General features: G+C 36.9%; 1 protein-coding gene across 1 annotated transcript; it reads left to right on the top strand.

Moving 5' to 3' along the window:
- Nucleotides 1-548: 548 nt before the first annotated feature.
- On the top strand, nucleotides 549-12,875 carry LOC104901844 (hypothetical protein). Its single transcript, XM_010689471.4, has 16 exons — nucleotides 549-908; nucleotides 3,710-3,849; nucleotides 3,948-4,065; nucleotides 5,638-5,718; nucleotides 6,733-6,851; nucleotides 6,951-7,022; nucleotides 7,467-7,634; nucleotides 7,833-7,902; nucleotides 7,998-8,170; nucleotides 8,398-8,562; nucleotides 8,665-8,736; nucleotides 8,807-8,936; nucleotides 9,012-9,419; nucleotides 11,097-11,446; nucleotides 11,602-11,676; nucleotides 12,502-12,875. Exons 2-16 carry the CDS (start codon nucleotides 3,730-3,732, stop codon nucleotides 12,508-12,510), a joined length of 2,130 nt encoding a protein of 709 aa, XP_010687773.2. The 5' UTR covers nucleotides 549-908; nucleotides 3,710-3,729; the 3' UTR covers nucleotides 12,511-12,875.
- The last annotated feature ends 2,720 nt before the right edge of the window (nucleotides 12,876-15,595 follow it).

Raw genomic sequence — 15,595 nt, 5'->3', positions numbered from 1 at the left:
TATAACTATCATACATGTTAATAAAATTTAAATCACGCATTATATACATTGGAATCTAATTTCAATTCAAAAGAACTTTAATCATACTTCTAAGGCTATGTTTAGTTCACCTGAAATTTTCTGATCTGAACTTATCTGATCTGATCTAAACTTATTTTTTCTGATCTGATCTGATCTGAACTTATTTTTTCTGAACTGATCTGATTACAAGATCTTATCTTTTAGATTTCTCTCAATATATAAGAAAAAATATAGTCATGTGGGGTCTTGTTTGATTCGTCTCAATGAATACTTTATTAATATTCAATTATTATAATTTTTACTAATATGTAATGAAAGAAATTTAATAGTAAAAATGAGTTTTTAAAACTGATAGATCTGATCTGATCTGATCTGATCTGATCTGATTAGATCTGAAATAAGCAAAAATAAGATAAACTGAACATAGCCTAAGTTCCAAATTATTGGATTGTTCTTCAAATATAACCTTCTACCTTCTCTAGTCTTTGGAACGGCGCCAATTCAAGCGGGCCAAAGTGGGAGCAAAGGGAAAATAAATCATAGTACCACTTAAAATGATAAAATGAAAAAAAAAACACTGGGAGAAAATTATACAGTGTGACAGACTCACATGATTACAAGCATACCCACCGCTTGATTTTAGATCAACGGTGCACATTTGATCAGAAATAGATTCAGGGGTTTTTATTTCCTTCTTCCCTTCATCTTCCTTCTCTTTGCCACGCTTACGCCAGATAAGCGTTCCTCCTGTGAAGGGAATCCGCTGCAGAAACTTGAAAGACGCTTAGGAGAGAGAAACACACAACAAATACCAAAAAAATTGCATTTTTTTTTGTTTTTTAAAGTTTTTTTTTAGCTCTTTTCTACTGTATAATCTGATTTACCAGGTTTGTTTTTGTACCCTCTTTTTTTTTTTTTTTTTTTTTCTCTATTTATTGGATAAAGTTTGGATTTTGTATTTTTGATGTTGGTGATGATGATGATAAGTTATCAAGGCTAAAATCTGTAGAATTGTATGTTATGATGGAGTAAATGTCATGATTTCTTATGGGTTTAATTATTTTTTTGGGATGATTCTGAAAGCTCTAAACTTGATTAGAATGGTTGATTTTGGGTGTTTGTGTAGTGGGTGTATATAATGAGTGGAAATGGAAAAAAACCACTTAAATGTTTGCTCCTTGCATTGAATTGCTGAAATTGTTTGTGTGTGTGTTTCTGTTTTTCTGCTAAGTGTGATTTTGAGGGATTTTTCTAGTTGTGTTTGATTTGGAGTGGTATGAGGGTTGGGAGCAGAATTAGGGATGTTGAAGTTATGTGATGGGAGTTGATTCTTTGATAAGATTTGGTTTGGAGTTTGATGTTCATTTTAGCAAATTAAAGGTTTGTTCTTTTGCTGATTTATAATTGATCATATCTAGAAGTGAGATGGTTTTGTTAGAATTATGCTGGAGTTAATCTTTTTAGTGACTTGAGAGTATGCCTTTTCCCAGTTTTCGTTACGTGTGTGGCATTTCTAGTGCTTGCTAGGACTTCCTTCAGTTTCAACTTACATGGAGGGAGGGCTTTGAGGTTGGATGTGTTATTATGTGATTCAATCTGTCTTAACTCATTTCCTGTAGGTTATACATTTTAAGAGAAAAGTAGACTTGAAATAGGTGCTACGTATGGTAGCAAGCTTATTCATTCCTATATCTGTTTGATATTTTGTAATGTGTTGTTTAAACACCGCTTCGGCTTCCCATAGAGAAGTCGTTAAGTGTGGTTTTAGTTTTATGCTATATGCTATTAGTGTATCACTTGATAAAATATGAAAAAGAAGTGTTGAGTCATTAGTGTGGATTTGATGTGATTGGTGTTGGTTAAGTGTGGGCAAAATCAGGGTTGTGGGCTAGAATTAATTCTTTGATATGATTTGACTCACAAGTGTAAATCTGTTAATCAAAATTCCTAATCTTGTCTTGATACTTAGTGGTAATTATGAGGTTGTGTACGTTTTGACCTCTCCAGGCCATACATATATCGTTTAAATGCTTATTATGTGCTGGCCTAAAATTGATGATTATATACATGTTAATGCTTCTTTTGATTCAAACTTGAGGGGGTTGGATGTTTCAGTATGTGTTTCAAGATGTGATTGCTTACTATCAAAGGGTTCGATTTTCTTCAGTTTTGATCTTCAAGAGAGCAGAAAATTCCCAAATAGGAGCTACTTATGGGAACAAAGTTATTCAATAATAATTTTGCCTAAGAATTTCGTAAAAATGTTGCTTTGGTTGCCTATGTTACTTTTGCTGCAGGAGCCAATGACTGTAATTCTAGTTTTTAATTGTTGTATTCTATATTTCTACCACATGGTTAGATATGAATAGGGAGTACAGTGGTGACTGGTGAGGGACTGAGGGTCAGTGTTTCCTGGAACTTGGTATCTGCCTTTCTTGGAACAGGCAGAGGTACTATGCTACACCGGTAGCTTGTTTTGTGGAGAAACTTCTTTATGCACTAGCTTGTTATGGTATGTGGCCAATGTGGGGGAGGATTAAGTTTTATATCTTGAAATCGTGGTTCTTGCTAGCTGTATGTTTGGATTGCTGGATTAACTTTTTAATGAGCTACTGTGCCTCGTTTTCTGATTACTGAAGTCGTTTGTCCTCCATTAGTACTTTGATTTAGCTAAGTTCCGTTATATGTTAAAGATCAAAAGTGCTTTGATCGAATGCTCATGCAGTTAGTGCTTTGGTGACAAATCTAACATATTTTTTGCACTTTTGGCCAAGTCCAATTTTCCCAACCATCATTACCCTTTAAGATTCCAAATTAATGACGATGGGCAAATTCCAAATTTCTGGATGGGCAGGCTACTTTGAGTTATCTTGCTTGAGTATCACACAAGACTGGAATAAAGGAGTACCAAGATCCTGAAGCATGTTCCAGGATGCAGTCTATGGAGATTGGAGAGAGAGAGAGAGAGGGGGGGGGGTGACTGTGGCTGAGTATATTGTATAGTCAATAGTGTGTATCAGATTCAGGAGTCCAGATCATTCAACTTGGTACAAAGCATGAGTCCAGATCATTCAACTTGGTACAAAGCATGAGTCATCCATATATTGATTGCCAGTACCACTTTACCGGTTGTGTCTAGGTGGGAGGAAGTTGATAAGTGGCTGTGGTTTGGCAACAGTTTTCTCATCACATCTCTGCTGGATTTGTTAAAAAACTATCAGGTTACCTAATGTTGTTGTTACTAGTATAAACTCCCCGCGTTGCAGTTATGCTACTCCGGGAAGTGGTGTCAATGTAACAGGAGCGTTGTCCTTAGGGATCAACCGGGCAATACTATATACTCAAACTATGTTCCTGCCAAAGATTTTCAGAAGTGAACCTGCTGTTCTTGTACTAGTTTTATCTTTATAAAATAGAAATGTCGTAACTTACAGTGGTGTAACGAATATGTTTAGTAATGATCTCAATGGAGTTACACTGGAACTGTGTAAGAACTTCGTAATATGGGTTATAACTTTAATGTATGTGGTGCGTGTTTGTGTGCAATTGTGCACTTTGATTAATGTATTTCTTTGTGTGCATTAATGTGTGCGTTATAACTGTAGCATCTAGGTTTTGAATTCGTTTCATAGTGATAGAGTGGAATCAGAGGAACTTCTTCTCATTTTATTTTACATCTGTTTGTCAGTTTGTTGTGGTTTGTTGAGGATGGCACATAGCGCTAATGAGGTGTTAGGGCTTGATGAAGCTGGAAATTCTGCCACCAGTATAGAGATCAAAATAAAAACAATGGATTCCCAAACATATACCTTGCAGGTGGATAAACAGGTAATCAAATTTTCCATTGCTCCTTTACTTAGTTATTAAATTGTGTATTCGTCTTCAAGGAAAGTATGATCTTTTATGTCTGAACATATGTGCTACAGATGCCTGTACCTGCCCTGAAAGAACGTATTGCATCTGTGACTGGTATTGTAACAGAGCATCAACGTCTGATATGTCGAGGAAAGGTTCTCAAAGATGATCAGCTGTTGTCTGCATACCGTATCCTTTATTTTTCTATGACAACTGTATGATTTTATCCGAACTTCTATTTTTTTTGGTGGTCATCTGTTTCTAAGATATGAATTATTTTAGGCTTGCTCAACCTTATTCGTTGTATTATCCTGGACAAATTATTAATTAGGCTTTGATTTTATTGTGTTACAGCTTGATGTTGTGTGTTTTTGAGTTCTTATGCGGTCCCAATCCAAGTATATATAATATATGGTTACTCTTTTGACGCTATAGTCAATATTCCTAAGTAGTCTTGTAGAGAGAATGCTTTTAAAAGGGGAGGGTAATGCAAGGGAAATAAACCGTTGTGTACTTACAGTTTGTTTTTACATGGATTGCTATAGGGGCCGACAATTTTGTCAAATGCTAGGATCTATGAGTTGTCTTGCAGGCTTCTAGCATCGGGACTATTAATATTGCTACCGTGTACATCAATCTTGATATGTGGGTTTGATTTGGTTTAGCAATTATGTACACTAGCAATTATGTACGTGATTTGATTTGATTTGATTTGAGTTCATGATTACTCATGTGGTTGAGTGGTATAAGGGGGGACATGATCAAACTTTTGACTTGCTTTTGTTGAGCCAGGGTAGTTTACAATTTTCATTCTTCGAGGAGTTCTACACTAGGATCATGTGTACTTTTCATTATTTAGTACCCAGTCCCAGACTAAAGGTTTACCTTATCTTCTGACTAGTTTCTTATGAAACGTGTCTTTCGAGATAAGAATTTATGTTTTTCATCTGGCTAAGTCAGATGGTGTTCTTCTCCTTTATTGGATATCTAATTGCTCCTCTCTATATGTGAAATAGAAAGGTGAATGTGATTTGAGCACAGCCATACATGAACTTAAGGCAATAGTATGTGCTTCTTGGTTTTGATGCTCTTTGTTACTGTATATCTTACTATGGAGAGGAGGTTGAACGTGATGGAGTCCTGGTTTCAACTTTTAGGAAATAGTTTGAGAAAGGCTATGTCCTTTTGAGATGTATTCAAATTATCAGATCAAGGTAACAGATTGTCTTTGCATGTACCCATGCATCTCTTCCAGGAATACCCGCATAGGCCTTCATTTCACGTCTAAGGAGAACCTTTGGTTAATGTGCAAAGCTGTGATGTATGGTAATAGTTTTGTGGTTAGTTGGTTTTATCAGCATGGCTATTCTGGCCCCATTAGAATAAGATATGACGTGCAATAAGAGTGTAATGGATGCAACTTGTCAGCATTATTACTCTGCATTTTTGTATCCTGTGATACTTCTTATTTCTGCCAATTTGATTGCTATTTGTGGTGTAGCAAGGGTATTAAATGGCAGCTGCATCACCATATGAAACCTCCTTGTAAGGGTTTTTGTGCTCTTTGCGAAATTAAGCAGCGACATGAGAATGCTAGCGTGAGTTGAAAGTGGGTTCATTCTATTTCTGAACTTCTGACATCTAATTAAGTAGTGGCTGAGCTTTTTGCGATTGCCAAATATGTATATTAGTGCTTTCTGCATTCATATGTTTTCTTTCCACTAATGTTTGTCGTAATTAAGTTCACTTAACATAAGCTAGACGTGGAAGATGGTCATACTCTGCATCTGGTAGTTCGAGAACCAAATGCATCATCATCTGGGAGCTTGCCTGCCGATCCAGGTATCCATATTGAACTCTAATTGATTTTGGCTTCTTGCTCTCATTTTGGTTAAAGAGAGATATATATGCTTGTTTGGTTGGACAGAATCACGGAAAACATTTTCAATGGAAAATGTATTTTCTTGAAATACTATTTTCCAAGGGGAATACAATCGCAAATTAGTTTTCCTTTGGCTGGTTCCTCACAAGAGAAGTTAGAGAAAAGGAAAATTATCTGTATCTTGTTTACCTTATTGGCAGGACTGCAGGTTTGTTGTGGTCTCCACTTGTATCTATGTTTGTCAACTATGTCAAGCACCAATGACCAATAAATATCGTACCATTGAAGTCTGCAGTGAGCAGCTTTGGACTTTAATCAATATTACTACTATGCAGATACACTTATCTAATTAATGTTAGAAATCATAACACATATCCTTTTAACCTAATTTTGTGCTCTCATGTACTTGTATAGATACTCGAGAGATGCAATTGAAATCTAAACCACATGCTCCTGAACCTAAGAATTGAACACAAGGAAATTATGTTTAATAACTCGAATGATGCTCAACCTTTTCTGCCCAATTGAAGCATACTTGAGGATTTGTAGTTTTCTTATGGTTCAACCGTTCAATCATGCATGTTTTTATTGTTTTGTTTATCTTTTTGTTTCGGGAGGGACAATGTGAAACTGAATTGCGATGCGCCAACAGGACCAACAAGTATTGATGGCCTCGGTTCAACATTATCCCGATGCCATATATAGAAGGGGGGAGATTTTGATGTACACAGCCTTTATTTTTCCAAACATCAATAACAAAAAGGAGTTGCTGTTTAAGTGTTATTGTTATCATTACTATTATCTTATTTCTCTGTCGTTATTGTTGTTATTGTTATCATCATCACTATTGCTGAATAAGTTGCCTTTTTTCAGCTATTATTATTTCTATAACTGATGCATGAGAATACCTAATAGAAATATAACTTATTCTTCACTAAGAGGCTCTAAGACTTTCTTGAAAAAAATTGTTGTAGGTGTTGATCGGTCTTCTAGTGGTAGTCGCGGTCAATTTTATCAAGTTGCTCCGGGTATTGTTGTTGAAACTTTCAATATGCCTGGACAAGGGGACAGAGTACTTCCAGATGTTAATCGGGTAAGGCTTAGCTCTATTTGAGACTTGTATACACTTTCCTAATTTATGCAACTGACTCTTTTCTGCCTTTTGTTGGAATTCATTCTTGTTTCCATGCAGATCATATCTGCTGTTCTTGGTTCTATTGGCATTACAAATCATGGAAATGGCAATGAAGGAACTGGTACTAGGGTAATTCTGAATTTCTGATTTGCTCATTTTAAAATCCAGAGCCCTCTAAGAATGTACTCTCTCCACCCCTCTTTATTTAATAATTTTCCTTTTTGAGCCATCCCTTTCTATATTCTAACCTCTGTGGTAAGCTTTTTTCTCGTTACTTTTCTTTGACCCCACACCCCCATCATGTTTTCTCTTTACTGTTTCACTCACCTTAAGAACTGTGTACAAGCCTTAAGTAGCACATCAACAGGTATGGAAGGAGTAGAACATCAATACATGGTAGAAATATGAATAGTCAAGCCAGGTTGAGAAAAAGAGCTAGGAATCTGTTTCTAAATAATCAGAGGAGAAAACCCGGTTCCACATATATCATGTTTGTTTCTCCTAGTGTACTTCTTCTGTGCTATCCATACGTGCATTCTCCTTGTTTCATCAGTTGAGGCTTTCTTCATGCAGGACCCTGTTGATGATAGACCTGGAGAGGCTCCTATTTTAGATGGTACTGCAGATACAACCCACACACCACCTGAACAATCTGGGATGAGAAACTCCAATGATAGATCTAGGCTGCATAACGCTTTTGGGATTCCTGCTGGACTTTCATTTGGGTCCCTACAGGCACCGGTACTTGTGCTAAATATTCCTGTCAACTGCGGCATACATTTGGCCAGAGTTAATACTGCATTTGTTTAGGGCGCTGCAGGCCTTGCCAGAAGTGTGATCCACACTGGGTCCTATTGCTGTGTTCTAACATACATCTGATTCCCCTATATACTGGGGATTCTATTTTTTATTAATTCACTTTGTTTTCGGGTATTGCAGGTAATCCCTGATGCCCTTGCGACCTTATCCCAATACTTAAGTCATATGAGACAGGAATTTAGGGACAATGGTTGGTTTCCATTTTAGTGTGGCATCGTTTAATTGATCTGATTCTTTTATTCCTGTGCTAGCTCATTAAATATCTATTCTAAATTATCCAAACAGGAAGGACTAGTGAAACTGACAACGAGGCTTCTCTGCATGGGAATGAAGGTGGACCTAGTTCCTTGGCACAGTCTGAGAGTACGCAGGAAGGGCTTCCTTCGCCAGCCTCACTAGCAGAATTGTTGTCAGCTACAAGGCAGATGCTCCATCAACAAGTGGAAGAATGTTTGCTTGTATGTACTTTTTAAGAATTGCTTTAATAAATATCTTTATGTTTAGCAAAGTGAAGTGGGTCTGTGACCATCCTGAGTGATTTTCACAGTTGCTTAAAGTTAGTGATGTTTGAATCATGTTGGACACATCTCTTTTAGTACTGAGAATTTTATGAGGGCTTGTATTATGTCAATTTTGGTGGATGATGGTTGCTTAGTTAGTATGCAAATTTTAACTTCGGTTGCAGCAACTAGGAAGGCAGCTTGAGAATCAAGAGAATATGACAGAGCCAGCAGCGAGGGTAACTGCTCAATCTGGCGCATTGAGAAATGGGATTCTTCTACAAAATCTAGGTGCATATTTTCTTGAGCTGGGTCGTACCGTCACAACATTGAGACTTGGCAGATCACCTGTGGGTTATGACCTTTAATTTTATCTTCTGCAGATTTTACATTTTAGTTTGTATCATACCATCATTCATTGAATGTTCACTATCTTATATACTTGTTCACAGTCAGAAGCTGTAGTCAATGCTGGCCCTGCAGTTTTTATTTCTTCATCTGGGCCTAATCCACTTATGGTTCAGGTACTTCTTGCATCACTTACAGATGTGCCCATTCATCTTAACATTTTGCTGACCGAAGAACTTTTTGCAGCCTTTGCCATTCCAGCCTGGAGCAAGTTTTGGTACCCCGCTTTCGGGATCTTTACAGTCTAGCTCTGGTTCGATGAGTGGTATTGGTTCTGGTTTTGTTCCTAGGCGTATAGATATACAAATACGAAGAGGTTTGCCACTTTTGTTTATTATCTTATGATGCGTACATTTTTTTATTGCTTCAACTAATTGTTTTACATTTCCAGTTGGCTCGTCAACTCAACAAACTGAACCTTCTGGATCTAGGCAATCTTCAGGCCAAAGGAATTCTACAACTAATGTCAGTGGAGAGGCACCAATTAACCAATCTTCTACTGAGACTTCTGCTGCTCCATCTTCAAATACTGGGTCGGCTGTTCGTATTCTACCTTTCAGGACAATGATGGCTGCAGTTCCTGACCTAAATCGCTCACCACAAGACTCTTCTAGTGGAGCATTAGGGATATTATATCCTGTTCTTGGAAGATATTCAGGCATACCCTCTGGAAATCTGAGCAGTAGAACTGGAAATCAAGTGTCAGATGAACATCACTCTAGTGGTGTCCAAACTCAGCCGCATGGCAGTTCTGAATCTGCAGGTTTGCAGCAAAATACTGAAGGTCTTGCTGGAAATGGTAATTAGACAAGCTCTTGATTTTCTTTTTAATACTCGAGTCACACACTGATAGCAACATCACGATTTTTCTAGTTTGAAAATTATACACACTGCTAGCAACATTACCCACACGGCAGGACGTTGTCATATTGTTACGATTTTTTCATACATTTTGGGGAGTCACCGAGTGGGTATGCTTGAGTTTATGTTAAACTTGCGAGCAGGGCTTATAGGTTGAATTTACTAATGTAAGACATGGCTGGACAGTTATAGGATGTTATCATTGTCAAGAATATCAGTACCATGAAGACTGAAGAGGCTACAAACTAAGGCAGAATTGAATGTGTTGCAAAAATTTACCTAGTGTATTTCGACCCAGACGCTTTGGAATTGGGGCCGCCCCTTATAACCAACGAATGGCAAGCGCTTTTCCTTGTGTGGATCCTATTTTAATGGGAACTTGATGAGTTGATCCACCTACACGTTTTGCTTTTACTGCGATATTCAGAGTTAGTCCACTATTGATTGATGTAAAATGGAGCTTGTAGAGTCTTGATTACTTGAGTGAAGAAAGGTGGGAGATGTTCGATGATCGTTTGTAGTAAGATCTAATATGGGCGTGGAGAATTTGAAATACTACCTCTTTTGCCTAGAGATACTTTGTGCTATGCTTTACATAAGTGGCGTGAAAGGACAGAGGAACAGTAGAACTTGATGAGGGGCAAAGCTTGTAGTGTTTCAATATTGCTCTCTGATGGAGAATTTGAAGTACATGTATTCTATTTATCATAGGTCACATTTGAACATGATGGTCAAAACTTTTAAACTTTGACAATTAATTTGTTAAAATATAATTTCAGTTATAGATGAAGAAATTACTAGATAATTAAAGTCAAAATTTATAAGATTGTTTTTTATAGTTCATTATGGTGTTCATTACTTCATTATATTAGTATATGGGACAGTAGATATGGTCAAAGTTGACATGCTTTGACTACAAAAGTCGAGTGTGGTTCAACTTTCTAAAAGGGGGACCTAAGTCTATCTTGTACACTATAGTGGCAGGAAAAATATCATCTTTGGTCATACTTCTATCAACCCTTCAACAGGTGTCCATTTTTTTTTTTTTTACAATGTCACAGGTGCCCATGACTCCATGTTGTTGGAGCCTTGGGTACCCCCTTGTTTAACCATGGATAGCTCATGAAGGGACATCTTTTTCTCTCTTTTTAAGCTACTCTCCTATTTCTAAATGTGCCTCGTTTGTGCTCAGTGACTATTGCATCGGCGATCATCTGCATTTTCAGAGTTTAAGTAAAGGTTCACTTGCTTGAGAATATTTGGTGGTTCAACAGGCTATTTTTGACCATAAACTTAGACCACCACCTTGAAGTGATTCATCTTTACATTTGAGATCTCTTTTATTTGTCCCTTTTTTCATGGACAAATCTAGCTTTTGTTTGTTAGTCTATTTCGTTTTGAAGTCATGCAATTATGTTCCCAGCTTAACTGATAATATGGTTTTCTTTTTTTGGTTTCCATTGAGAGTTGAGATGGTTCTGAGCAGTTTTAACTGGTTGTGGTAATTATCTTTTTTATGGGGTGTCCATTTAGGTTTACATGTGTGCCTTCTGCATCACTTTCAGGATGCTAGAAATTTAATTCAGACGTGGTGCGTGTTTGTTTGTTTGAGCAGGAGGGGCTCCAGCTTCGACCGCTGGACAAAGGGAGTCAGTTTCTTCTCGTACCATTGATATCAACATCTTGTCGGCAGGAGGAATCCAGAATGATCAGAATTCTGACGGAGAGGTCCCTCCTGGTATTCTTCAACTCCTGAGAGGACTCTTCCCTGGCGGGGAGATCCAAGTAGAGAGTTCACAGGGAACAGGCACGGGATCAGTTACAGAGCAAGAAAGGACTAGCAGCGCGGTTGCACAGGAAGCAGAGCCGATGGTCACCGAGGAAGGAATATTCTTGTCAAGAATGCTTGAACAAATTATGCCTTTAATCTCCGAGCACGGAGATGGCTCAACTTCTTCAACTCCAGTGAGCATTCACTCTCTTGCGTTTGTAGTTCTTACCTGTAATTGCTACTAATAAAAATATATCTTTTAACTTGTATTTACAATTTTTCTGACTTGTTATGCGTTAAGGATTGTGATATTGTTCTGGTGGATGAATATAAAATTTATTTATTGCAGGCTGAGGATAATGAAGTTGGGACATCAAGGCGAGGAGCTGATCTAAATCCTGGTTCAAATCCTAAGCGCCAAAAGGTGATATTACAAATTTTATTTTTGTTTACGTTTTCCTTCCTGTAATAGTTTGAACTTTGGAAGACCTAGAAATATTTGGTTGGGAGAAGAATGTTTGTTTGGGAGGAAAATATTTTCCAGACTAGGCTAAATGGTTTCCTTAGGGTGGAACATTGTTTTTCAATGATGGAAAATTCTTTCCCTTTTTCGAGGAAGATTGCTATGAATTAGCATAGCTTAGTGGCCAAAGCAATGAGATTAGACATAGAGTTGATAGATCAAAGGATGAAGAACAAGGTTCAAAGAAGAAAACAGTGAGATATGACTGAATTAATGCTAATCTAGGTGATTATTCACCAATTACAGCCTCACCAATCTTTCGAGAGGAATGACACTCTCCCAAGCTAAAACCACTAATCATTCTCCACAATTTTCAACATACCTTTCCCTCTCTAATTATCCCTATATACAGAGTAATTTCCTTAACACAACTACCTAGTTTATTCCCTTAGCTAACTGATGAAGATAATATCTAAATTGCCCTTCCCCTTAATATGGATTCATAGCAAAGATCTCATTTTCCTTCATATATGCTCCTTACCTCTCTCTTTGTTTTTTTTGCCATCCATTCCCTTGCCTCCATTCCATTTTCCTTGGGAAACTAAACAAAGGGAAACCAAACTACAATTCTGTTGTTCCTTGGAGATTTTTTTTTATTTAATCAATTGTAGCTTATTATAATTTTGTGGAAAATCACTTTCCAGTAAAAATGTTCTATCCAACCATATTAGAGCCTATTATGGTCCTAGCTTATCTGATAAAATGCCCTTTTGCTTTTTGATGCAGAGGGAATGAGCTGCTACACAGGAAAGTTGTGTTTAATCCTAAGACGCGCAGAGATAGAGTGGACGCGGTTAGCATCGTGAGCGTTATTACTGGGGAACACAGGATCACTTTTGAGTTTTTTGATGCTACATATACTTCATGGGAAGCATGCGCAAATTTACTAGGCTATTCTGGTTCTTTTTTGGTCTTCGTCCTTGGAACAATTTAGGCATCCGAAGAGAGGTTTTTCTTTTCCCCATTTTATAGTAATTTTTGTTTACTTTAGTACTCCTGTACATGCAGTGCACAGATAATACAGAGTAATTACATCTGTCAACCCCTCCATCTATATTTGAGGCTATTCAAAATCAATTTCTTCAAATACATTTTCTTCACTGATGGAGTATTATTTGATGGTTCGATGATGGAAAGATGGTACTGAGCTTCATTCAGCAACTTGTTGCGATTCTTTGTCCTTCGAGATTTTCTGCCAGAGATTCTCAATTTTGTTTGGATTGTTCATGTAGAGAATCTGTTATATATGCATCGAGAAGCGTAGAATCTTTTTTTTGTCTGAATTTCGATATCAAACTTCCAGCATTTTATGTGACTTTTGTGCGTGGGTTATGATCATCCTGGCAAGTCGATTCCTTTGACACCAAGGATGTTTTTGTATTTTTTTGTACATAATTTTCGACAAGGATGGCTTCGCTAGTCGTTTGTATGCTGGAGAGGAAAATATAGATTGGGATACTTGACAAGTAATGTTTCTGACAAAATTTTGGTTATATCTGTCATGTAAAGTATGGCCCTTGAGTCGATCAATGTTGAAAATCCAAACGATTAGATGATTGTTTGATTGAGTTGATCAATGTTTGTTTAGAATTTAAACGATTAGATGATTGTTTGATTGGTGCAAAAATGCTCAGTGTCATGTTTTATGAGATAGTAAAGCTTGAAAGTTATTTGCTGACAAGTGATAACTAATGTAATTTGGTATGAGAAGCTAATGTTACGTCAGTCAGCCATTTATGGTGAGTTTTGTTGTATCTAGTGAAATGACCAATGTGATGATCTTGATCTACCTAAGATTATGTTGCCTGGCTCCTAGAAAGAGTGAAGGCAAAAGTTAATGTTACATTAACATGACATGCAATGCAATGCAATGCCTGGCCAAGGCTATCGGCGTACGCCATCGCCAGAGTTTATGCTTAGTTTTCGTCTGTTGCTAACACCTATTAATTATGTGAAAGGTTCTTGAATCAACTAATGGTTAGCTGATGATTACAATTGGGTTAAATCATTGTATTGCACGAGATAGGAATTGAGTTGATATAATCGTGGGTGACCTATATTAGATAAATCACTGTAAATATGATAATTTTATAGTATATAAGTGACAATTGATAGACAACTTTTGTTAACTATAACCTCTAAAAAACTAATATTGTAAGTATTAAGTAATAGAGGAAATTTTTTGTTTAACTTACCTTTTTTTTTTAAGGGAAAAATGCAAGCTAGTTTAATCCAATGATAAATTGTTCATTTGTACATATGGCGCTATTTTCGAAGGGATGTGATTATCCCAAACTTGTTCATTTCCGAAAGGAACTAGCTTTGCAAGATGATGAGTTGCAAAGTTCCCATCACGCTTACATAGGACCACACAACAAACTTAAAGAAAGCACAAAAAGGAAAAATCTCATGTAGAATTACATTTAGTTCATAGAGGTTGGAAACATTTTTTTATGACGATTAATAACAACTTAACAATTCGACTTCAAAATGACCTCCTGCAATCCATATTTCTAGCACAAGCGAACCGCCATTGTGGTGGCTTTTGCTTCCGCAAGTTTAGGGATCCAGTGAGTTGGAAATCGGCATGAGGCAGCAAACAAAACAACACCATCTGAATTAGGGGCAACAACACTGAATCCCACCCGTCCATCCACCATCAACGAAGCATCTACATTTAGTTGATAAACTCCAGCAGGTGGAGCTAGCCACTGACGAGGGTTGGGAACGTGGGGAGTAACATGAGCGTGTAAATATGACTCGCATACTTTCCATGCTCCACACTCCACGACAAGTCTCGCTGTACGGTCCATGAGGACCTTATGTGGGGTGGTTTTGTTGTTGAAAACCATAAAGTTTCCTTTCTCCCTATATGCACCAAGCTAGGAACACCCTTTTAATCTTTATTTTATCATCAATGTCACGCCAACTTAAGAGCAAATCACACATGTTTGGGCCAACATCAGTATTACAAAGAGCTTGACATCTATTCTCACTCCACATAAACACCCACTGAGGGCACTTAAAGATTGCATAGGTGGGCGTCACAGGCTCTCCGCAACCCCGGGGCATAAATATTATAGACTTGTTCACGTTTAAGTTTAGTAATAAGGCTCAATTACTATTTAACAATGATTACAAAAATTTTAAAATTGGGATCACAACATGTCTAAAGTGAAATCAACAGCACCACGATGCAACAAATTTGAAATAATATTTTGATTTTTTGTATTTGATAATGTTGAATGACGTTTGGCGAAAAATAGAAACTTTATTAAATTTTCGAATCATCCAAATAAATTAGCGCAAGTGTTTTTTTTGGACTCACTTTTGAATATATGTAGTAATTATTTCATTTACAATTTAACTAGAAACAAACACTAATTTTATTATAGTAAAACAACTTATAATAAGTCACTAAATTGATTAAAGAATTTATTTATTGAAGTAATCAAATTGGTTCTTGAATAGATTAATTACTTCCTCTGTGTTTTTTTACCCGCAACACTTTCCTAAAAGGGAAATAAATAATTACTTGCAGCACTTTCTATTTTTGTTTTTCCTTTCTCTCTATCTCTCTCCAATCACATTAGCCCTCTCTTTTTTCTTTCCTTTCTACCTCTCTCATGCCCAGAAATTACATTGGAGTTGATGAAAAAAAAGTGTTGAGAGTTAAAAAAAACAGAAGAAGTACTACTATATAAAAAAAGGGAAATTTCCTCAGGTACCCCTGAGGTTTGACGTAATTCCCAAATTACCCCACATTTGAGGAATTCCTCAGATACCCCCGAGGTTTATGTTTGGGTCTAAAATACCCTTA

This window comes from Beta vulgaris, chromosome 8, assembly GCF_026745355.1.
Source record: "Beta vulgaris subsp. vulgaris cultivar EL10 chromosome 8, EL10.2, whole genome shotgun sequence".
Classification (NCBI taxonomy): Eukaryota; Viridiplantae; Streptophyta; class Magnoliopsida; order Caryophyllales; family Amaranthaceae; genus Beta; species Beta vulgaris.
The sequence above is the reverse complement of the archived record's forward strand: the minus strand, read 5'-3'. Positions and strand labels throughout refer to the sequence as shown.